At 40.2% G+C, this 24,803-nt stretch overlaps 2 protein-coding genes across 18 annotated transcripts in view; both read right to left on the minus strand.

Annotated features, from left to right (window-relative positions):
* LOC122539483 (probable E3 ubiquitin-protein ligase HERC3) overlaps nt 1-9,008 on the minus strand; it is a 47,269-nt gene extending 38,261 nt beyond the window's left edge. For 12 of the 14 annotated variants that reach the window (XM_043674368.1, XM_043674364.1, XM_043674365.1 and 9 more), the window contains exons 1-4: nt 8,591-9,008; nt 5,749-5,905; nt 5,103-5,179; nt 836-1,057 (exon numbers count right to left, since the gene is read on the minus strand). In XM_043674368.1, coding sequence (XP_043530303.1) covers nt 836-1,057; nt 5,103-5,179; nt 5,749-5,905; nt 8,591-8,771 — 637 coding nt within the window. In that variant the 5' untranslated portion in view covers nt 8,772-9,008. The remainder of the gene's footprint in view (nt 1-835; nt 1,058-5,102; nt 5,180-5,748; nt 5,906-8,590) is intronic. The other 2 variants (XM_043674371.1, XM_043674366.1) reach the window with 1 other exon arrangement.
* Nucleotides 9,009-14,299: 5,291 nt separating this feature from the next.
* LOC122539480 (probable E3 ubiquitin-protein ligase HERC4) overlaps nt 14,300-24,803 on the minus strand; it is a 67,785-nt gene continuing 57,281 nt past the window's right edge. For all 4 annotated transcript variants that reach the window (XM_043674357.1, XM_043674358.1, XM_043674356.1 and 1 more), the window contains 4 exons: nt 23,375-23,460; nt 20,922-21,105; nt 17,549-17,648; nt 14,300-15,034 (listed from right to left, as the gene is read on the minus strand). In XM_043674357.1, the coding sequence (XP_043530292.1) occupies nt 14,814-15,034; nt 17,549-17,648; nt 20,922-21,105; nt 23,375-23,460 (591 nt within the window). In that variant the 3' untranslated portion in view covers nt 14,300-14,813. The remainder of the gene's footprint in view (nt 15,035-17,548; nt 17,649-20,921; nt 21,106-23,374; nt 23,461-24,803) is intronic.

Here is a 24,803-nt window from a genome sequence, read left to right on the forward strand (position 1 = left end):
TGGCCATGCTAAATTGCCCCTAGTATTCAGTGATGTGTAGGTTAGGTGCATTAGTCAGGAGTAAATGTAGGACAACAGGGTAGGGGAATAGGTCTGGGTGGGTTACTCTTTGGAGGATTGGTGTGGACCTGTTGGGCCGAAGGGTCTGTTTCCACACTGTAGGGATTCTATAATTCAATGAAACAGAAGCCGAAAATGCTGGAGGAACTCAGCACGTCTGACAGTATCTGTCAAGAGACAAACAGAGTTAATGGTTTGAGTCTGATTTGATTATCCTTCAGAACTTTAGATCATTGTTTCTGGCTTTCTTCAAGGGCGATGGCAAACCATCTTCACCACTTGCTAATTGTACATCAAGTTACCATTTAATTGTATTCAGGTATTGGGTATTACCCAGGGATTGACATATGCTCCTACACAGAGGAATATCATGAAATGGTAAAAACCAAAAGAACTGCACATGCTGCAAATCAGAAACAATAACAGAAATTGCTGGAAAAGCTCAGCAGGTCTGGCAGCATCTGAAGAGATAATCGGAGTTTACTTTTCGGGTTGAGTCACCCTTCCTCAGAACTCAACGAAATGGCATGTGTTTGGGATTTTGGAGGTGTGCATTTTTAATACGTACCTCTACAAACGAAAATTTCCAAAAGCGTCATGATTTAGCTCTGGTTCTTATCCTCTACCATCGAGCTTCTGGAGTTGTAACGCCACTGATTGCAAATCTGAGATCTCGTTAAATAATTCCCTGATTTTGGATGGATGCATGGTATTGTTTTGAAATGGCAACAATGGAAAGGAAAGGAAGGGCAATAGTTTCTGTAAAGTTTCTTACCCTCTGTGTCCTTGAGTCCCAGCTGTCCGTGATTATTTCTCCCCCATCCAAACACCGTCCCAGAGAGAGACAGGGTGAAGCTGTGATCTCCTCCTGCAGCGATCTGTGCCACTGGCATCCCAGTGAGGGATATGACACTCTGAGGACTGTGCTGGGAGACATCTTTTGTACCATGACCAAGTTGGCCATAAGTGTTCTGTCCCCAGGCAAAGAGTTGGCCATCTTTTAACCGAAAACAAATAAGAAAAAAATATTAAATTACCTCTGGTTCCACTTAGTGTACCAAGTTTAAAATCATCATGTTTAACTTCAACAAGAAAACTGAGAAAGTGAAAAATCTACAGTAGGCCAATTTCTCTTATGTATTGAGAAGGCTCAGAGTTTTAAAACAGTTAGTTATAAACAGTTAGCAGTCTATTTCTGCTGCAGTCAAAATACCTGAATATACACAGTTCCACTGAGTAGAGTTATACCACCTTTGAAACAGGAGGTGAAAGCTTTGAGCACCATCCCTGATCATCCCAGTAAATGGAGATGAGAATATTGTCTCTAAAAATGGGATTGACACCTGCCTACTCATATCCAGCTGTAATGACCACTAGTGAGTGATAGTATTTACATGATTAAAGCGATATAAAGGGTACTTGCATTTATTAGCCACGTTTTGAGTTTAAAAGTAGGAAGGTTATGTTGGAACTGTAAAAAACATAGATTTGGCTACAACTAAAGTCCTGCATACAGTTCTAGAATCTACATTATAGAAAGGTGAGATTGCGATGGAGAGGGCGCAGAGGAGATTTACAAAGATTTTGCCAGGGCTGGAGAATTCGAGTTATAAGGAGAAACTGGATAGACTGGGGCTGTATTCCTTGGAGCAACAGAGAGTGAAAAGGAGCAGGTGTGAAATGTATGAAATTATGAGGGGCACACAAATAGGGGAGACAGAAAGAGACTTCTCCCTTTGGTGGAGCAATAAAAGACCAGGGGGTACAGATTTATGGTAAGGGTCATGCCTTAGAGGGATATGAGGATTTTAGTTTTCACTCACATGGTGAAAAGAATCTGGAACTCACTACCTGTAAGGATGGTAGAAGTATTTACACTTACACCTGTGTTGCCAAGGAGCTTATTTTCAACCAACGCAGACTCAATGGGCCGAAGGGCCTTTTTCTGTGCTGTAGACCTCTCAGACTCTCTCCTCATCTTTCAGCCAAAAGGGATGAGTTTGAACACCCTGCACAGACAGTAATGGCAAGTGGAGACCAGGATACCAGTTCTAAAAACTGGGCTGAAGCCCAGGGAGAGAGGTGATGCAGGGCTATTTAATAGTGGTACCGTTTAGTAAAGAGTAGATAGGACTCTTCATCCTTGGCTGTGTCACAGCAGAAGATACAGGGAAGGCAATGGGACAACACTTCAACTACTTATCTCTAGAACCTGGCTTGAGAATTGTGTGTGAGAGACTTAGGGCTTGCCATAAAGGCAAGACGCAACAGACAGACTAATGACCGTGTTCCTTACTATTTGTTTTAAGTAATATTGACAATAAAGTAATATGCTTGTCCCTCATTATAACATGCAAGTATGTTTAACATAGATCACTTAGATGGCAAACGTCTCATCCAGTAAATGTGGCCACAAGATATTATTGCAGCAACCCACTTTAAAGAAGAAAAAAAAATCAGCCATTTAATCATTTGTGTGATCATGTACAGGCTTGCATTTATGCAGTTATTCTGGAGCATGGGTATTGCAAACTTTAGGGATATAGAGGTGATATTGTCTGGGATAAGTGAGATCAAGCTTGAACACCAGGCATCAGTTAACAAGAAATGTGATCAAGATATGAACCTATTGGACTGTGTCATAACAGGACCTCAACAAATAGGCTAACTTGCCAACTAAAACGTTTTACTTGCCAACATAGTACTTTGAGAATTTGAATTCAATCACGAGAAAAAAACTGACTGATAAAAGCCCCTGATGAGACCGAAAGGGCAATTCAACTCAAACTGCTAGATTAGGGCAATTAAGGATAGGTTTTAAGTGCTGGACTTGACAGCAATGCTCTGGCCCAGAAGGCAGTGGAGGCCAAGTCTCTGGATACTTTCAAGAAAGAGATGGATAGAGCTCTTAGAGACAGTGGAATCAAGGGTTATGTGGATAAGGCAGGAACAGGCTACTGATTGTGGATGATCAGCCCTGATCATAATGAATGGTGGTGCTGGCTCGAAGGGCCGAATTGGCTATTCCCACATCTATTGTCTATTGTCTTCTAAAAATGGAAAGAACAGCCGTTCAACTTTCTCAATTTAAAAAGGTACCAAGAATTGAATACTGGATAGTTTTAGGCAATATGCTCAGAAAAACAAAAGTATGTACTTGCATTGCACGTCTCATGACTACAGGATGTTTGAAGGTGCTTTACAAACAATTAAGTAGTTTTGAACTGTTGTAATCTAAGAAGCACAGCAACCAACTTGGACACAGAAAAGTCCAGAAAACAGCAAATGAGCAGAAAATCCAATTTCTTTTCGTGATTTTGTTTGAGGAATAAATATTGGGAATGAAACCAGGGACATCACATCTGCTCGGAGAGTCACACAGCACAGAAACAGACCCTTTGGTTCAACTAGACCATGCCAAATATAATCCCAAACTAAACTAGTTCCATTTGTTTGCTCCTGACCCATATCCCTCCAAACCTTTCCTATTCAATTTATCCAAATGTCTTTTAAATGTTGTAACTGTGTCCACACCCACCATTTCCTCAGGATGTTTATTCCACACGGGCCACTCTATAGAACATTTGCCCCTCGTGTCTTTTTTCAAAAATCTGTCTCCCCTCAGCTTAAAAATCTGCCCCCTAGTCTTGAAACCCCTGATTGTCTTCTTCAAACTAATGTTATAGGATCCTTTAAAACCCCAACGAGGGTAAACAAGTCCTTCCTTTAACACCTCATCTGAGCAACAGTAGGTCTGACAATGTAGCATTCTGTGTAAGGTTTTTCAGTTTATTTCCTTTGGCATTAAAGTCCTATATTACTCTTAAACTACAATTTTCTAGCTGAGAAGCTAGAGTGCTCCCAACAGAGCCATAGCTGACGTATCTAATTGGGGTAAAAAGATTTAGCCAATTAATATATTAGCGAGTTTTGAGAAGATTTGTAGCTTAGGTTGAGGTTCTAGATGTAGGTTTGCTTGCTGAGCTGGAAAGTTCATTTTCAGATGTTTCGTCACCATACTAGGTGACATCATCAATGAGCCTCCAGATGAAGCACTGGTGGCATGGCCCATTTTCTATCTATGTGTTTAGGGTTTCCTTGGGTTGGTGATGTTATTTCTTGTGATGACACCATTTCCTGCAGTGATGTCATTTCCTGTTCTTTTTCTCAAGTGGTGGTAAATGGGATCCAGGTCAATGTGTTTTTTGATAGAGTTCCGGTTGGAATGCCATGCTTTTACGAATTCTCGTGTGTGTCTCTGGTTGGCTTGTTCTAGGATGGATGTGTTATCCCAGTCGAAGTGATGTCCTTCTTCATCCGTATGTAAGGATACTAGTGAGAGTTGGTCATGTCTTTTTGTGGCTAGCCTCCACCCCGGAGGCTCCCTGCCTTCATTCCTGATGAAGGGCTTTTGCCCGAAACATCGATTTTCCTGCTCCTCGGATGCTACCTGACCTGCTGTGCTTTTCCAGCACCACTTTAATCTAGACTCTGATTTCCAGCATCTGCAGTCCTCACTTTTGCCATGTCTTTTTGTGGCTAGTTGATGGCCAGGTATCCTGCTGACTAGTTTTCTGCCTGTTTGTCCAATGTAGTGTTTGTTATAGTTCTTGCAAGGTAATTTATAAATGACATTAGTTTTGCTTGTTGTCAGTATAGGGTCTTTCAAAGTTCATTAGCTGCTGTTTTAGTGTGTTGGTGGGTATGTGGTATACCATGATGCCAAAAGGTCTGACTAGTCAGGCATCTACTCAGATCTCTTGGCATCATAGTAGCCCACAACCCACCAACACACTAAAACAGCAGCTAATGAACTCAAGAATAGTAATTTTTTTTTATGTCAGGCACCCTGACAGGCTTGATCTTTGCTGCATTCAATGGAAATTTGATCACAGAATTAACCAATGAACATAATAATCATGTTACATATAGATCTAAAATCAGACCTGGTTCACAGAAGGATTATTGTTTACTGTTACATCTTCTTCATCTTTTTGGCTTCTGATTAAGTCACTACAAGTATGTTTAAGATTAAATCTTACTTTTAGACAGTGCCAGTGAGTGATTGTTTCCACAAGCCACCTGAATGATGTGGGTATTACTCAAACTCTTAAGCACTCTGGAAAGAAATAAAAGATAATTGTCAATACACCATATCTAGATCTTTATTAGAAATATAACCTGTTTCATTACTTGATAGGCTCTGATATATTGTTTAAAATAAAAATTGTGAAGATTAGACTTTACAATACTGCACACTAGCAGAACTTTGCTTATCCTAATCTCTCTAAACAGGAAGGTGACCAAGCACAAAGTTTAAACAAAATAGCTGTTAAACACATCCATATGAGTCAGTGAACCAGCCTTGATTTGGAATGATTGAGTAAAGGTCATAGATTTAAATTCTATTCCACAGACTTGAGCATATAATCAAGGTTAGAACTACAGTGCAATACTGAAGGAGTGCCTCACTGATTGTTTGGATGAAACATTAAACTTTGACAATGTGTCCCTAAGTACTGTACTTGTTAGTGGTCTTTAGAGTGAATTCTGCCATTACTTCACTATGCCCTAACATTTCAGCAACACAATTTATATTATAATGGTGCAGAACGCAACAAGAATACAAAAAAAAGGAAACATACAAGTTTGAAAACATACAAGTTACTAGGATAATGTAACTCTTACTGTGGTTTCATGATGGAGAAATCTTTTACTTTAGCTGCTGTTTCCTTCGATTTAACTTCACTCTGAAAAACGATTCCTGTTTTAGAAAGGAAGAGGATGTGGGATATTCCACTCTCCGCAATGTCAATTTTCTGCTCCTTGAAGTGAGTAAATTGTCCTGACACAAAATCAAAACAGAATATTAATATTTAGGTGAAGGGTATTACAATGAATATGTTTCTGGGCTAATAATCCAGGGATCAAATGTTCAAACCCTCAAGAACTTGAGAATCCAGTTTTAAAAAAAGTTTTCATGAAGCTATCTGATTGTTAAAACCTATCCAATTCACTACAGTCCTTCAAGTAAAGATACCTGTCATCCATAACTAGTCATTGTAAAGAATTATAACCCCAAAACCATTATTGTTGACTCTGAAATGTCCCAGGAAGCCACTCAAAACATGACAGACCCACTAATAGTTGGAAAATTATGGTAAGGTCAGAATAGAATAGATGAGGGGAGACTGTATCTACTCATAAAAAGGATCACACACATGTCATTGGTTTAGATTAGATTCCCTACAGATTCCCTACAGTGTGGAAACAGGCCCTTCGGCCCAACAAGTCCACACCGAACTTCCGAAGAGTAACCCACCCAGACCCATTTCCCTCTGACTAATGCACTTAACACTATAGGCAATTTAGCATGGCCAATTCACCTGACCTGCACATCTTGGTGACTTTTAAAAGTGATTTGCAAAAGTAGTAAATGTGATGTGGGATAAAAAAAAAAAATTTTCACGCACTAAATAGTTAAGTTTTGGAATACATTACCTGGAAGTATGGGTGGAAGTAGAATAAATGGAGCCATTTGAAAGGGTGCTTATTTGAATAGAAACACTTGGAGTATGGGGAAAAGGCAGGAGAATGAATAGCTCACAATCATTATGTTCATTTGAAGAGTCAGTGCAGACATGATGGCCCAAATGGCCTCCTTCTGCACTGTAATGTTTTTATAATTTTGAAGTAAAGGCAAACTACTGCAGATGCTGGAAATCTGAAACAAACAAGGAGTATGCTGGACAAACTCAGCAGGTTTGGCAGCATCTGTGGAAAGAGAAACAGAGTTAACATTCAGAATTCTGAAGAAGTTCATACTAGACTTGAAATGTTAATTCTGTTTCTCTCTCCCCTGATTTTGTAATATGTTGGCATGGAACTAAAGATGTGTAATGCCACATCACAGATGTTAATAAAAGCCAAATTTATGTTAACAATCAGTAGATTAACAAGTTAAATTCAAAGGGGTAATTCTGTCTTGCTGCTGTTAATCTAGATTAATTGCACTAAAATTGTACCGCAGCTTGAGAGTTCAGGACAAATAAACTTGTGTATTCACTTGAATTCAAATGATTGGTGATTAATTTAGTAGAGACATTTAAGGTGATACTAAGGTTAGCAATTAAATAATGTTTACGTATATAATAATAACATTAAAATGGGAATACTGGGCAAATCAGAATAAAGCAATCACAACAATTTTGATAAAATAAAAAGTTACAATTTGAACATTCAGATGGAAAAATAAATTCAACTTAAAGTTAATCTCTCTTCTGGTCAATTTATCTCCACCAATTATAATAACAAGGGAACAAACAAATAATGAATCTATCAAAACTTGAAAGGGTTTGGAAAAGATTTACAAGGCTGGTGCCAAGGTTGGAGAGTTTGAACTATAGGGAGAAGCTGAATAGACTAGGGCTACTTTCCCTGGAGTGTGGGAGACTGAGGGATGACCTTATAGAAGTTTATAAAATCACGATGGGCTTGGATAGGGTAAATAGCAACAGTCTTTTACCCAGGAGGGGAGTCCAGGACTAGGGGGCATAGGTTTAAGGTGAGTGAGGAAAGATTTAAAAAGGGATCTCAGGGAGGATCTTTTTCACACAAAGTGGTGCATGCATGGAATGCACTGCCAGAGAGTAAGTGGAGGAGTCTGGTACAATTAAAACACATAAAAAGGCATCTGGATGGGTATATGAATAAGAATAATTTAGAGGGATATGGGCCAAATGCTGGCAAATGGGACTAGATTTATTTAGAATATCTAGTCGCCTTGGACGGAGTTGGATGGAAGGATCTGTGACCACGCTGTATATTTCTATGACTCTAATCAGACCCAGTCCTTGCTAACGGGGTGTGTATTAATGGCGATGTCAATGAAGTCAATGAAGATGTCAATGAAGACATTGAAGATGTCTTTTCAGAACCGGGCACCAGAGGTCGCTGCTGCAGCTGCCTCTCTGACTGGGAAAACGAAACCGAAACACATTAAGATCAAATAAAGGGGAAACAATATTGGTTTAAGGAGAGATCTGAGGGAAGCCGATACCACATAGCTCTTGAAACGCAGACGCTTTCACCTGGTAGAATAATCAATAGCCACATTACAATCAATACCCAAACGGTATCCTTAACACAAATGCAATACAAAACTCAAAAATGCAAATTAAATGTAATTTAGGGTGTAGGTTTGCTCGCTGAGCTGTAGGTTTGATATCCAGACGTTTCATTACCTGGCTAGGTAACATCATCAGTGGCGACCTCCAAGTGAAGGTAAATATAATTCCTGTGACAACTTTGTTTTAAATGATCAGACTGTAGCAACTGTCACACAATTCTTCACAAGAACTTAATATGAATAATAGATATCAATTACGTGGTTAGCTATAGACTCTGAACACTATTTACTTTACATTATGTCTAAATTGATACATAATTATTTGTTCTATATATAATCATTTAATTTTAAACAGTTCTCCTTCCTATTATAGACAGGATTGTAATATTTCCATTTCCTCACCAGGTTTTGAATTTCGCTTCCATCCGCGGGCTCTGATATAAACTTTCCCGTTTTCCAACACAAACACAGTGACTCCTTCCCGGCTGCAAACATGCTGAACCCTCTCTCCTTTGAGAATCTCCTCTGACGGGGAACAGGGATTCTGTCCGCTCCCTGAGGTCAACTCCCCCCAAGACAACATCCTTCTCTCTCTCTCTCTCTGCCTGCTTTATTATTCCTCCTTCAATCAACCGGGAAACCGAGAGAGAGGAAAATAAAACAATCACAACTCAGAAAGTCAGATATAAAATACTCCTTTTCCCGGATCTGTTGCAGCGTTCGTTTAAACCTTAGACAAACTATCTCTTTTAGCTTTGTACACCCCAGTCCAACACCGGCATCTCCGAATCATATCTCTCCCACACACGCAAGAAAATATATTTGTTAATTGCCTTCTCTTGGCCCCGCCTCTGACCCAGCAGTGCGAGCCAATAGCATCGAGAATTGCACTGTTTTGGGGAATAACCTTTCAACTGTATTGACCCACTCATTCATAGCGATTGGAAGGTTTATATGGTCCTGTATTATATTGTTCTCTATGCAATCCACAAGACGATGGCATAACGTTCTAAAACTTCCACTGGACTGAGTAAATATTTCAGGAGCAAAACAATACCATGTGTCAATGTTTTGCAGTGTTTAGACGGGGGACTTTTTCTGTTTAGCATCTGCACTGCTGTGACTCCCAGCTCCTCACATTATTCACAAGAAGCTGATTTACTTATTGTTCAAAACGGAGAGAAATTAAGACATCGGAGCAAAAACAGGCCATTCAACCCATCATGTCTACTCAGCAATTTGATGAGATCATGGTTTAACTAATAATCCTCCACTCCACTTCCCTGCCTTTTCCCCATACTCTTGATTCTCTGATTAAAAATCCATCTATATCAGCTTTGAACATACTTAATGACTCAGTCTCTACAGCCCTCTGTAGTACAGAATTCCACAGAGTTGCTACCCTCTGAGAAGAGATTCCTCCTCATCTCCATCTTAAATGAGTGACCTCTTACTTTGAGATCATGCCCTCTGGCCCTAGACTGTCCCACAAGGGAAAACACTTCCCTGCACCTACCCTGTCAAGCTCCCTGAGAACCTTATGTGTTTCCATAATAGAACACAGAACAGTACAGCACAGAACAGGCCCTTCAGCCCACGATGTTGTGCCGACCACTGATCCTCATGTATGCACCCTCAAATTTCTGTGACCATATGCATGTCCAGTCGTCTCTTAAATGTCCCCAATGACCTTGCTTCCACAACTGCTGCTGGCAACGCATTCCATGCTCTCACAACCCTCTGTGTAAAGAAATGTCTCCTCTCATTCTTCTAAACACCGAAAAGTATAGGCCAAACCTACACAACCTCCTTTTTAAATATTGCTTGCTAGTTTACCCATAACATATATTTTCTCCTTTTTTAAAAAATAATTTTTTTGTTCATTTTCAACATTTTCCCAATCCTTTGGCTTTCCACTAATCATCATGACATTGCATCTTTACCTTGCAATTTGATGCTATCTTTAAATTCCTTGGTTAATGATGATTCTTTGATCCCCTTCCTGGAATCCAACTTCCACATTGGGATATATCTTTATTACGAGTCAATAACTATAAATATCAGCCATTGCTCATTGATTGTCTTTCCTGCTAAACCTCTTTCTCAGTCCACTCCAGCCAGCTCTGCCTCATTCTTTTGAAACTGTCTTTCTTTAAGTTTAGGGTACTTATTTCTGACCCAACATATAAGGTTCTCAGGGAGCTTGACAGGGTAGGTGCAGGAAAGTGTTTTCCCTTGTGGGACAGTCTAGGGCCAGAGGGCATGATCTCAAACTAAGAGGTCACTTATTTAAGATGGAGATGAGAAGGAATCTCTTCTCAGAGGGTAGCAATTCTGTGCTATTCTGTACTACAGAGGGCTGTAGAGACTGAGTCGTTAAGTATGTTCAAAGCTGATATAGATGGATTTTTAATCAGAGAATCAAATGTATGGAGAGTTTCCCACTCTCAAACTTAATGCCAAATTCTATCATGTTCTGTTTATTGATTCCTAGATCCTACCTACTTAGATCATTTACTAAATCTGTCTTATTACCAGATCCAAAGTAACCTGATGCCTGGTTTGATCCACAACATATTGTTCTAGGAAGCTATTCCAAATACACGATGAACTCTTCCTTGTGTCTACCTTTGTCAATCTGATTTTTGCAAACAACATAAAAATCACTCACAATTGATGTACTGCCTTTTTTTAATGTCACGTTATCTCCTATTTATTCTCTGCCCTACAATAAAGCTACTGCTAAGAGTCCTATAGAATACCACCATCAGTGTCTCCTGCCTCTTCTTATTTCTTGCCTGCACCAGTATGAATTCTACATCTTCCGATGCAAGATCATTTCTTGCTATCTTACTTATTCCATTTTGTACTAAGTTGGCAGAAGGGGCCAGATGCAGAGGACATGATTTGAGTGATCAGCAAAATTAAAAACAGTGACACAAAGAAAAATGTTGATGTACAGCAAGTGGTTAGTCATGATCTTATTAAATGATGGAGGGGGTTCAATGAGCCAAATCGATTACCTCTGCGCCCAACCTGCACGTTCAAATGACCTGATCAAATGTTTGAAGGGGCGAATGGTTTTCTCTTGTTTTTGGTAAATCTGAGGATTTTCCCATACAATCTCTGATATCAGTGGGACTGTGAGGCTGAAGATTTTATGTCTCTCATGCTGGAGTACATTTTCAAAACAAAACATTCAAAAGCTGTTACATATTACAGACTGCATTCACCTTGTGTAGGAAGCGTACAGTGATGCTTCAATGGCTTAGACAGTCGGCACGAGGTTGAAAAATTCGCAAGAAATCATAAGGAGCCAGGTGATGGGTTGATCTGCTTGAGTCCGTGAGATTGCAATGTATCCATAAGGCAATGTACCCATAAAAGCAGCAACAGACTGAGGCAGCAATCATGTGGAAGGAGAGCAATGATTGAGACACCAATGACCTCTTGCCCATTTTAAACCCAAGCAAAGATAAAAACTCTCAACTCTCAGTAACTTAGTTCTGACACAATGCAAAATAAAAATCAAACAAAGCATTTATTTTAATTAAAATTCTTGCAATAAATTATAAATGACTGTTTACACATGAAAAAAATACATTTCACAATGCATTAAGAACAATAATGCATTGTTTTAGATTCTTCATGTAACCTTGGTAAAAATATGCTTCAAATAAATATTTAACAGTATGCTTTCCACTGTGCCTCAGTACATATGACAATAAATTAAATTCAATTTCAATTCAGACTAAAGTTACATGATGAGAGTAACATTGGCAATACGTTTCACCCTAGATAACTGTCATATTACATTCTGGGAGGAACAAGTAGTCAAATATTAATATTAACATTAAGAATTACAAACCTGTACAGTACTGTCATATTACTTAAACACATATACATAGACACATTAAAGATAGTGCAAAACAAAGTGCCCCTACATTCAATGGTAAAGTTGAACAGGCTGTGTCTCCTTTTTTTAAGAGAAGCTTGATGGCTGCCTTTTTGATGGTGAACTGTTTCACTAAAATACAGAGTGTTTCCACGTGTGGAATGCTAAAGTCTATGATTTTAAAATTGTCATCAAGAAATCAAACAGAACTCAGAAGAAGCTTCTTCACCCAGATATTGCAAAGAACCTGGAACTCTCTCCCAATTGACTTCCTTCCTAATGGCAGTATGGTTTTACCTTCGGTCATGAAGTTGATGTGTAAAACAATGGCAAAGTAATAAAATAGGGAGAGCAAGGCGTCATCTGTTTAAGATAAAGTGCTTGATAGCTTAGAGATTTAAAAATGAATGTTTATAGGTAGATAGATGCAGGTGCTTGAATTGACACAATGTATCAAAAATCCATTCAGTTAGCAGGCCAAAGCAGCATTTTTACCCAGACAACAGTTTAAATTTAGCCAGTTAATTTAAAAAGGCACTTGGAGACCAAGGATCAATTAACTTCAAATCTGATGGTGGTGACAACCTGAAACCAATTATATTATGAGAATCTGATGTGTCAGAAGTGGGTATATAACAGAGGGGAAATTGGACAAAGAGGGAGAACAAACTGCCATTTGGGAAAGAAATATGAGGCTCTCTCTAGAAATGGGCACACTCTCTAAAAAGCACTATCTACCTACAAAAGGCATATGGAACGTTTAGTGAATATTCTTGATATGAGAAAATGACTGAGAAGGCATTTTGTAAAAAGGAAGATGACAGAAAAAGATACTGAAAGTTCAGGAGGACCCATTCCGTGAACTTTGAGAGACTAAGTTTTAGTTTATTGTTCTTATTAATTGGATTTATAGACATGGGACCTGTGTTATTGAAACAGCATACCAATGGAATTTAGCTAAGTAAGGGAATAGTGAGGACAGATTTATTCTGTTTGTTAGTAATTCCGATAATTTGTTCACTATTGGAGTTAAGATAAACAAATTGTTGCTTATTAATTATAGAATCATTTCACTCACTCTATTTCATTTAACCAGACCTTAATAACAGATTGGGTAAGATATAGGTTAGCTCACTTGTCACACTTCTTTTATCAGATTACAAGGTGAGGAGATCTTTTCTGGGTGTTTTGGGTTTAATTATCAGAGGGTTGTCACCCTCCACTTTGTAACACATCACAAAATGGAATGCAGGGTTCAACAGGCAGCTCACTGCCAACTTCTCCAGGAAAATTGGAAATGGGCAATAGATGTTGGCCTTGACAAGTCACACTCTGACACCATGAACTAATTATTTACAAACCTGAGAGAAATAATATAGATGGCAATTGATTAATGGTCAGAATGCTGGTGTTGATAAGCACATGAAATAGGCAGCCTCAAATAGTTATGCTGATAAGAGTTACATGAGGAATGATGGGATGGTAGCACAGATGTTGGCCTCGGCTGGATACAGCGCAAGGCCCATTTCTTTGGTATTCTTTCAATGTTATTTTATCTGATGTGATGTTATATTGGTTCTATTTGATACAATTCTTAATAACTACAGGGCCACCTTTTAATTTCTCTGAAAAGATTATATATTTGTTCCACTTGTTGTGTTATCACATCTGTTTTTGTTAAGGAGGATTAATGTCAACATTGGTCATGCCACAAGTGGCTACAAAACCTTTCTCATCATGCATGTAATATATCCCCTCTCTTCCATTCTTTGTACCCGTTCTATTGAATTAATATCATTCCCTATAGCCAGGTACAGCACATGACTAAATATGGGGTATAATAATTTAGTGACTGTATGGATGACATTTGAGAAACGTAACTTCAAATCTCACCATAGTAGCTAGAATTCTAAAATCAATTAAATAAATCTGGAATGAAAAGTCAAACTAGTGGATTACAATTGTGATTCAGAAATAGCTGCTGCCTTTATGGGGTCTGGACTACAAGTATCTCCCACTTTTCGAATGTTTGCTTTATGCCACTTCACTTTTACAAAAGACCCACATTAGTACAAAGTTAAAAATCACACAACGCCGGGTTATAGTCCAACAGATTTATTTGGAAGCACTAGCTTTCGGAGCACTGCTCCTTCATCAGGTGGATGAAGGAGCAGCGCTCCGAAAGCTAGTGCTTCCAAATAAATCTGTTTGACTATAACCCGGTGTTGTGATTTTTAACTTTATCCACCCCAGTCGAACACCGGCTCCTTCACATCATGACTACATTAGTACCTGTTCATGAAATTTTTTCCCATTTAAATCATGCATCTTTGCCTTACGCCATTTTCAGCTGACGAAAGGTTTCCTGGGAATGCTTGACTTTCGAATAGCGGGGGATACCCATATGTGGCTCTAGAGTAAAGGAAACCTATTTGACTCTTAAGCTGCCCTTTCAAAAGGCTGAACAAGTTACTTTATTGCCTTCCAGAAGGTGGCTCACCATTGCCCTCTCGAGGTATATTAGGATTAGGAAATAAATGCTGGTCTTGTTGCTACTTGTTACATTATTTGTTTCATTAGAGGAGATTTAAAGCACAGGAACACTATATGAGCACTGGATACTTTCTGTGCTGTAATGAAACAAATACAATTTATTGTATGGAGTCAGATTTATTTAGTCAATCACTAACATCTTTCAGATTAAATAAGTAAAAGCCCCAGCTACAAATATTAGGGTGGTTGTGCATTGAATTCTTCACTGAATTCAATTGCGTGAAGTAACTTTTCTCTCAATATTTCGATGCTGCTGTAGTTGGGAAGTTCCAAGCTCATGGTACAGGTGTAGGCACGAGGGTATGAGGAATCTGGTTCATCGGTCCGGCTTTTCAAAATCTTAATGCAGTAATTCTGAATCCCTCCTGCTGGGATTCTGTCAGTTCCTGACAGAAAGGCTGAGAAAAAGATGAAAATATTCAGTGAAATTAAAGTTTAATTCAGAACTATACGGATTTATTTTATTCATAAGGGGCAAAAGAATGTTTTGACTCTCAGTACTGTCTTTGCAATTGCCTCTGAAAAATAACAGCTGGTGCCTTGTGTTGTCGCATGCCACATTTTCCATAATCCTTTCTGGCTTCAGCCTCCTTTCTCTTTGGGGTCTCCACCTTGGGATCCATATCACCACCTTTGAATGTGCTCCTTCCTCATTCTGTATTTAGTCTCAAGAGACACTAGCTCCCATTTAAGGTTGAACTGTCAATTCCACCCTCAGCCCTGGATCTTTGAACCTGCTTTATGAGAGTGGACTGGAGGATGCTACAAAAAAGCCAAGTAGCATCAGTGATGTAGATTCTTGGATTATGGTTTAGATTCCCTACAGTGTGGAAACAGGCCATTTGGCCCAACAAGTCCACACTGACCCACCGAAGAGTGACCCACAGAAGAGTAACCCACCCAGGCCCATTTCTCGACATTTATCCCTGGCTAATCACCTAATACTATGGGCAATTTAGAATGGCCAATTCACCTAACCTGCACATCTTTTGGACTGAGGGAGGAAACTGGAGCACCCCGAGGAAGCTCTCACAGACAACGGGAGAATATGAAAACTCCACATAGCCAGTCACCCGAGGTGGGAATCGAATCCAGGTCCCTGGCATTGTGAGGCAGCGGTGCTAACCACTGAGTCAGCATGTCACCCAATGTCCAACTTAGCTAGCCCATTTGCTGGAGGGAGTTGGTTAGCTCAGTTGGCTGGATGGATGGTTTGTATGCAGAATTATGCTAATTGCATGGGTTCAATTCCTGCACCAGCTGAGGTTATTTGATGAAGGACTCTCTTTCTCAACCTCTTCCTGCTCCTGTGGGGTGGTGACTCTCAGGTTAAACCAACACCAGTCATCTCAGAGATCTAGGGCTTGTTACAGTTGTCTTTAAAACTGAATGTGGACTCCTAAACCACCAGCAAAAATGTCCAAATATCATTTAAGAACAGATGGAATTTCCAATCAAAAGATGTGCAGGTTAGTTGAATTGGCTAGGCTAAATTACCCATAGTGTTCAGGGATGTGTGGGTTAGGTGCATTAGTCAGGAGAAGGGTAGAGAATAGGTCTGGGTGGGTTCTCTTCGGAGGTTTGGTGTGGGCCTATTGGGGCAAATGGCCTGTTTCCAAACTGTAGGGTTTCTGTGATGATTTAATCCTACTCTCTTGCTCTTTCCTTGTAGGCCTGCATTTTCTTCCTTTTCTCAAGTATTTCCACCTACTTTTCTAAAGTTACCATTGAGTGTTCTTCCACCATACATTCAGCCCTTAGACTACTGGATCGGAACAACTCATCACACAAAGGAAATTCTCATCTCCCCTCTGGATTTTACACTAAGAATTTTAAGTATATGACACCTAGTTACAGGATCCCCTATTGGGGAAGCAATTTCTCCTTTTTCCATCAAACACTCTGAAGTTTCGAACATCTAAACTTTTTCTGAACCTTACAGGGCCCAAGGAGAACAATCTCTGCTTCCATCATTGTTCATATCATTGAAACCCATCATTTCCAAGATAATATTGAGTTTATTGCTTATTTAGATTAGATTTCCTACAGTGTGGAAACAGGTTCTTTGGTCCAACAAGTCCACACCGCCCCTCTGAAGAGTAACCTACCCAGACCCATTTCCATCTGACTAATGCACCTAACACTATGGGCAATTTAGCATGGCCAATTCACCTGACCTGCACATCTTTGGACTGTGGGAGGAAACCGGAGCACCTGGAGGAAACCCACGCAGACACAGGGAGAATGTGCAAACTCCACACAGACAGTCGCCAGAGGCTAGAATCGAACCCGACTCCCTGGCACTGTCAGGTAGCAGTGCTAACCATTGAGGCACGATGCCACCTAACTGATAAACTCTTCATATGAACTCACACAGTCAGACCACGTCACAACAGCTATGTTCTTAATGGATGGCAAGATAGGCTTGAGGGACAGATTGGACTTCTCATGGTCCTACTCCTAGTTAGAAAGCTTGGATGTACTGAATGTCCTCCTTTAGTACCGTACACTAAGATAATTTATGATTCTTAAGATCCATCCACCCTAAATGGCTACATTAATATATCTCAGTTTCACCAAATAAAAACAGCCTTGGCTTGGTAATGAGCCATGTTAAGATGCACATATGACCATTATAGTCATTTACACGCACAAAGTATAGATTAGAGTGGTGCTGGAAAAGCACAGCAGGTCAGGCAGCATCCGAGGAGCAGGAAAATCGATGTTTCGGGCAAAAGCCCGTCTTCAGGAATGGCTCCTGATGAAGGGCTTTTGCCTGAAACATTGATTTTCCTGCTCCTCGCATGCTGCCTGACTTGCTGTGCTTTTCCAGCACCACTCTAATCTAGATTCTGGTTTCCAGCATCTGCAGTCCTCCCTTTTGCTTATTTACATGCACAAAGCTTACTTACCAAGAAAGCGCTTTTTCTTCTCTTCTGGTAAGCTTTCAAAGACTTGCCAAAAATTCCTGACTGCTCTGTCGGTGTTTTGATATTCACAGTATTTTGCATTCTGTAAATATAAGACATAGCTTAGTTGGCACTGTATTCCCTCCAGTTTAGATAAGGCCAGAAGATGTAGCAGAAAAAATAGGTCATTGTATGGATCAAGTCTACTTCAATGAGATCATGGTTGATCTGAGTTGAGGGGTGATATAATTGAGGTGTTTGATATAAACAGGATGTTTGATCTCAAATTTACTCCTATCTTTCTTAAATCTCTATGTTTGAAACTCTTCAATCAGGCTTCTGTCCGGCGACAGAGCCCAAATGGCTTTTGCCAAAGAGATAAATGACATTCTTTGCAATGTTTACATTAAGTATTAGCAAACTGATTTGATGATTACTTGAGCAGATGTAAAGAGACTTGTACTGACTTCAGGGCAAGTCTGAGGCAGTATGTATTTGTTGTGGTTCAACCCGTGAATAAGCTTACACCTGAGTAAAAATATGCTCCAGTTTCCTCCTTCAAAAACTGGCTCTCAGGACTAGTTCAGCAACAGAGGTAGACTCTCCCATCTCATCCTTCTCAACCAGTCTACAGTCTTTGACACAGTTAACCTCCTCCAATGCCTTTCCACTGCCATCCAGTTGTGTTGGGCTGCTCATGTATAGTGCTTTTCTTATCTACCCAATTGAAGGCAGAGATTCACTTGCGATGGCTTCTCTTCTTACCCTAGCACCATTATCTCTGGTGTCCCCCAAGAATCCATCCTTAACAAATCATCCTATTCCTCATTAACTTACTGCCCCCCACACACATCCAGTGAAGGCACAGCGTAAGCTTTCATATGCACACTGACAACAACAGCTCTCCCTCAGCACTACCTCTTCCACTGTTACCAATTGATCAGATTACACATCTGACATTAGCACTGTTATGCAAAGTTTTCCTCCAAACAAACATTGGGAAGATCAAATCCATTGTTAATGATCCCTATTCCAAACTCAATTTCCCATTTCCTTGGGAACAGCCTGGATTAAGACAATCTGCTCATAGCCTTTTGGCAGCTTTTGATGTATGATGATCAGTTAGGTCCATACTCACTTTTGAAAAATTAAATTGGATCTCACAGAAACCTATAAAATTCCAACCGGGGAAGTTCAGAAAGGTTGTTCCCAATGACTGGGAAGTTCACAACCAAGATGATCTGACCTCATATTTGTGCCATCACCAAGGCTGCCTATTTTAAAGTCCACACCATCGTCTGACTTAACCTCTGCCTCAGACTGTTTTCTGCTTAAACATTCAACCATAGCTTTGTTATCTCTAGATTTGACTATTCCTTGCTGGACTACAAACCATAAGTCATGCAAGATCTGATTGTTCTTGTCTTTCTCACAGCAAATCCGATTCTTCAGTCGCTCACTGACTTACATAAGCTCCTGGTAAAGCAATGTCCTGAATTTAAAATTCTTATTCTTGTTTACCAATCTCTCTAAGGCATTGCCCCTTTCTCTATCTTTATCTTCTGTCCCACAACACCTTGAGATCACTGTGCTCCCCTAATTCTTGTCTCTTATTCATTCATGGGATGTGGCAATTGCTGGCTAGACCAGCATTTATTGGGCATCCAATTAAGTGAAGGCAAAGGTATTGTGATACTGTCACTATTAATCCAGAAACCCAGGCTAATGTTTTGAGGGTGTGGGCTCAAATCCTGTCATTGTAGATAAAGAATATTTAATTTAAGGGAAGGACTGGAATAAAAAGCTGGCCCAATAGTAGCTGTGTTTTTAATATTTTCTCAGGAACAAAATCTGCTGTCCTTACCAAATCTAACCTGTGTGAGACTCCAGACAGACAGATGTTGCTGATTCTTAACTGCCCTTGGGGAATAAATGATGCCTAGCTAGTGACTCAAACATCCCATTAACAAATTTTAGAACATCATTACAATTCCTCCATCTTTGATGGTTGTGTTTTCAGTTGCCAGAATCCCAAGCTATAGAATTTCCCCCTTTAAGATTCTCCTTAAATATAGATCTTTCAACAAGCTTTTGGTCACCTGACATTATATATCCTTATGTGATTCAGTGTGATTCTTTGTTTTGGACAAGCTGAGCGAGTGGGCAAATACATGGCAGTTGCGGTATAATGTGGATAAATGTGAAGTTATCTACTTTGGTCGCAAAAACAGCATGTCAGATTATCTGAATGGCAATAGACTGGGAAAGGGGGAGGTGCAATGAGACCTGGGTGTCTTTGTACACCAGTCACTGAAAGTAAGCATGCAGGTACAGCAGGCAGTGAGGAAAGCAGATGGTACATTGGCCTTTACAGTAAGAGGATTTGAGTGCAGGAGCAGGGATGCCTTGCTGCAATTGTATGGGTGAGGCCACACTTGGAGTATTGTATGCAGTTCTGGTCTCCTTATCTGAGGATGGATGTTCTGGCTATGGAAAACGTGAAACAAGGGTTTGCCAGATGATTCCTGGAATAGTCAACTGGGTTTGGCCTAGTGATGTTATCGCTGGATTGTTAATGCAGAGACCCAAGTAATGTCCTGCCACGGCAGATGGTGGAATTTGAATTCAATTTTTTTAAAAATCTGGAATTAACAATCTAATGATGACCATGAATCAATTGACAGGAAAAACCATCTGGTTCACTCATGTTCTTTAGGGAAGGAAACTGCCATTCTTAAGAATTAAGGATGCCCAATAAATGCTGGTCTAGCCAGCGATTGCCACATCCCATGAATGAATAAGAAAAAACATATGAAGAGAGACTGGATCAGTCAGTGTTCACTTTATAAGAATGAGGTGGGATCTCTCAGAAACCTCTAAAATTGTAACTGTGTAACACAGGAAGTCTGTTCCCAATGACTGAGTAGTCCAGAACTAAGGATAGAATATAAAATAGAAAGCAGGCCATTCAGCCCTTCAAGCCCACTCTGCCATTCAATATGATCATGGATCATCTTCCAACTCAGTACCCTGTTCCTACTTTCTCCCCTATACCCTTTGATCCGTTTAGCCCTAAAATCTATAGCTAACTCCTTCTTGAAAATATTCAACGTGTCAGCCTCAACTGCTTTCTGTGGTAGAGAATTCTCAGAGGCTCACCACTGCTCTCTCCCTGGAGAAAGTTCTCCTTGTCTCAATACTAAATGGCTTACCCCATATCCTTTAACTGTGACCCTGGTTTTCACCTTGATGTGGTTTGAGGTTTTGAACAATTTTGAACTATTTTGAACAAATGTGCTGTGACACAGCATTCAATCCTGTACAGACAATCACTATAAAGGACATGGAAAAGTAAATATGCAGTACAGTGCAGTACCTGTTCCAACAGCTCCCACTCATATCTGGTGCTCCCCTGGATAACATCCCTTAGTTCTTCAGGTAGGAATGTGTCCACAATTGGCAGTGAATAACAGCTCCTGAAACCTTGTGAAAAGGCTTCAAATTGTTTCTTCACTGATGTGTTTAGCTTATAATCCACAACAGCATCAACATATTGTTTTCTATTTAAAAAAAAGATTATGCATAATGTGCATGTTACACCTCCATTTGATCACCTTAATCATCTTGCCACAAGAAAACATAAACTATTTGATCTATGTGTGAAATATTTTGCTATAGAAGTTCATATTCCACCCTGTCAAATTGTCGTAATTTCCTGAGAAATAGGAATGGACTTCAGGTGGGAGCACTTAGAGTGTGGCACTGGAAAAGCACAGCTGGTCAGGCAGCATCTGAGGAACAGGAGAGTAGGTTGGAGATTAGATCAAGTAAGCTTTGTTTTCAGTGCATTTCATTTGGACAGCAAGCACACCCCTTTGGAGAGCTGAATAACCCTCTGAATGTGGTCATACAGCCCCTTGAGATTGGAGGTTAGAGAGTACTTTGGGGGGGCAGGGGACAAGAGGGAGTTTAATTCCTTTTGGAAGTTGAGGAGAAGTTGTTACAGCTAGTAGAGTTTGGCAGGGATGTCTGTAACCAAATGAAATTAGGGAGCAGGTGATGGCTACATGTTAATTCAGGAATAACTGGATGAGATCTTACATCTCTATGCAATAAATGGGGCTGGAGTTGCTAGTGTGTGAGCAACAGTAAAAATCCGACTAGGAAAGTGTACAGCTGGACTTTTTCTAAACAACTTTTAACGACTGGTGCTTTTCTGATCTGCTTTGAGGATGGAGGGTCAGAGTCCTGTGGGAGGAGGAGTGTCATGTATCCTTTGGGATGGTTAGATATAAATGAAACTGTTGACTTGTCAAGGCCTGTCAACAAGTGACTAAAAGTCTCAAAAAAAAGGGGTTACCATTGACCAGAAACTGAACTTGACCAGCCTATGAATGCTATGGCTAAGGCCAGATCAGAGACTAGGAAATCTGTGGTGAGTAACTCACCCTCGATTCATCGAAACCTGCCCACAATCAATCGGTCTCCCGATTAATGCACATGCTGGATAATAAGTGAGTTACCGTGGAGAGGGAAGGTTAAAGGGTGCTGGTGGGAGATATGAGTTGGGATTGAATTGGTACAGGGCATATAAGCAAGATAGGGATGGTTGGGGACATGTGAGGTCATAGGGAAAATGGGCACAGTATGGTGCAGAAAGTAAGAGAGGCCATAAGGGACAGGTGCAGGGACATAGATGAGGGGCTAGAGGAGTGGTTCATTAAGTGTAGGCTGGCATGGGGAGTATGAAAAGCCATAGAGTGTGGCTGTAGGTATAGGTAGGCCTGGGTATAAGTGGTCAATGAGGGATACATGCAGAGGCAAAAGATCTGTTGCAGATGGGGAGATAAGCATAGGGCATTTGAGGGGCCCTGGGGAATGGGTGCAGGGGGCCTTGGGGCAATGACAGGTTATTTGAATGGGGAGATGGGCATAAGGTTGAATAGGAAGTACGAAAGATGCCAAAAATGGGTAGATGAGCATAAGAGACATTATGGGCCATGGATTAGTGCAGGGGCATAGTAACTTTGACAGGCTGCCCAGGTGAGATAGATTTGAATAGGGACTATGAGACACAATGGGAGAAGGATAGATGGGCACAGGGGAGTATGAATACCCATGGGGATGGGTACAGGGACATATGTTGCATGGATGGGGCAGAGAGAGTGAGGGGAGCGAGAGCGGGAGGGATGTTTTACGTTGGAATCTTCTGAACTTTGCTTACAGTGTCAGCTTCCCCAGTGTGCCTGTCTGTGCAGCTACCACCATTCCCCCCAAGGAACTGGAAAGCTTCTTAGGCTCTTTCACATCACCTTGACCTAACTCCCTGTCCAGCATGCAACCTTAGAGAAAAAATATGAAGTGTGAGGGACTGTTTCTAAGATGTGTTCAGACTCTGCACCTCCAAACCCAGGAACGGAAGCTGAAACCTAAGTTTCAATGTTTCACATCAGAATAAGTATATTGAAGTAACCCAGGCTTGAAGCAATATTGAAGTCTGATCTCAATCTCATCTTCAGAACCAACATTGATCTGTACTTTAATTAGTTGCATCTACGCTTTAGCTAATAACTTTACCACCATTCACTTTAGTAACTTTCAGCATTAGCTGTGTAAGAAGCTAACCTTGTATCTTATTTAATACGCAAAACTGTGCTGCTGTTTCAATTTACAAATAACCACCAAGAAACTAAGAGGGAATCACATGGGCTTATGTAAATTTCCAGCTCACAGATTCTGAGGAAACACCTGGTATGTGGTCAGGGATCAAATACAACACAAATCAAAGACAAATTCATTCAGTATTGACTGTTCAATATTTACATTTACCTATTATGTTTCTGAACAGGTATCTTGCTACCATCAGGAATCAGTTCCTGCTGAATTATTTTGCCATCTGCTGTTTTTTTGTTTACCTGCAAAAATAAAACACGAAGTTGTGGAATGTACTCATTTCTCCAGGTTCATCTCCAATTCTCAATGATATTCTACAAGAAGTTCAAACTTCACCACATTTACACATTTCACCCCAATCCAATCAATTCATTTAGGCTCTTCAAACGGAGACTATTTTTCTCCTAAACTGTTTTGTTCCTGGGTATGGGAAACAGGATAGACCTGTTGCTCCTCTCCACTCTGGATCAGGGCTCATTTTTGGACAGTGGGCAGAACCCCCTCCTGTCTCAGCGACACAGCCTTACTTCTGTCAGCTTGCTGTACAATAAGAAAGAGGAGGAAGCAAAATTAAAAGGGGCAGAAAGGCCCTGAAAATAGTTTTATTTAACAAATACAATGGAAGCTGAGGCCTCTAAGAAGAGTTAAGGGGAAATTAAGAGCTCATTCACAACATTCTCCACAGTGTACTGTGACCTTTTATGAACATATGTCTTGCAGAAATTAGATATCAGGTTACTTGTATGCAGGAACTTTATTTGCAAGAATCTTATTCAATGCTTTAAATTGTCTGCTCCATTTTTTAAAGCTCTCGGCTTCCAATTCTTCCTAGCAGTTTGCTACAGGTTGTTTACTTTTCTGAGTCCACCGTCAAGACATAATTACTCAAGCACAGTGAGCACAGAATAGTCAGACTTGCATAGTCAAATATTGAATGATTGATCGCTATGGCTTCCAAAAATGCAGTGCAACATGTGTAACCAATGTGACTGTTTGAAGACTGATGCACTGTGCCTTATGTGAATTAAGTGAACCAATTACACCATCTGAAGGAAGAGAGGGGAGTTTTTACAGCATCATGGCCAATATGTATCCTTCTGCAGATTATCTGGCCATGTTACTTCTTGCAATCTAAAGGAGTTTAAATTACCACAATGACCACTTAAAATGTACTCAATTAGATGTTATTTCCTTTGGTATGTCCATATCTGGGGAATGTGCAGCATAATTTAAAACAGTATACAAGACAAACTGACATCTCCTCACTATCTCATTATGGCTTGATTTCAAGGGTTGCATTACCTCTGGCTTCTCCTAGTCACCTCTTGTAACTTGGAAAGTTAGACTTTTCTTTTACAAATGTAAACAGAATTTCATTATTGGGTGAGTCTAAATTTAGAGCTGAAAATCTGTTGCTGGAAAAGCGCAGCAGGTCAGGCAGCATCCAAGGAGCAGGAGAATCAACGTTTCGGGCATGAGCCCTTCTCAGTTTCCTCTTTTTGTTACAACATAGACCAAATTGGTTGAAGAAGTCAGTCAGTGCTTTGTCGAGTCAGAAAACAGGGCAAAAATAAACCATTCCACT

The sequence above is a fragment of the Chiloscyllium plagiosum genome, chromosome 32 (genome assembly GCF_004010195.1).
Source record: "Chiloscyllium plagiosum isolate BGI_BamShark_2017 chromosome 32, ASM401019v2, whole genome shotgun sequence".
In the NCBI taxonomy this organism is placed as follows: Eukaryota; Metazoa; Chordata; class Chondrichthyes; order Orectolobiformes; family Hemiscylliidae; genus Chiloscyllium; species Chiloscyllium plagiosum.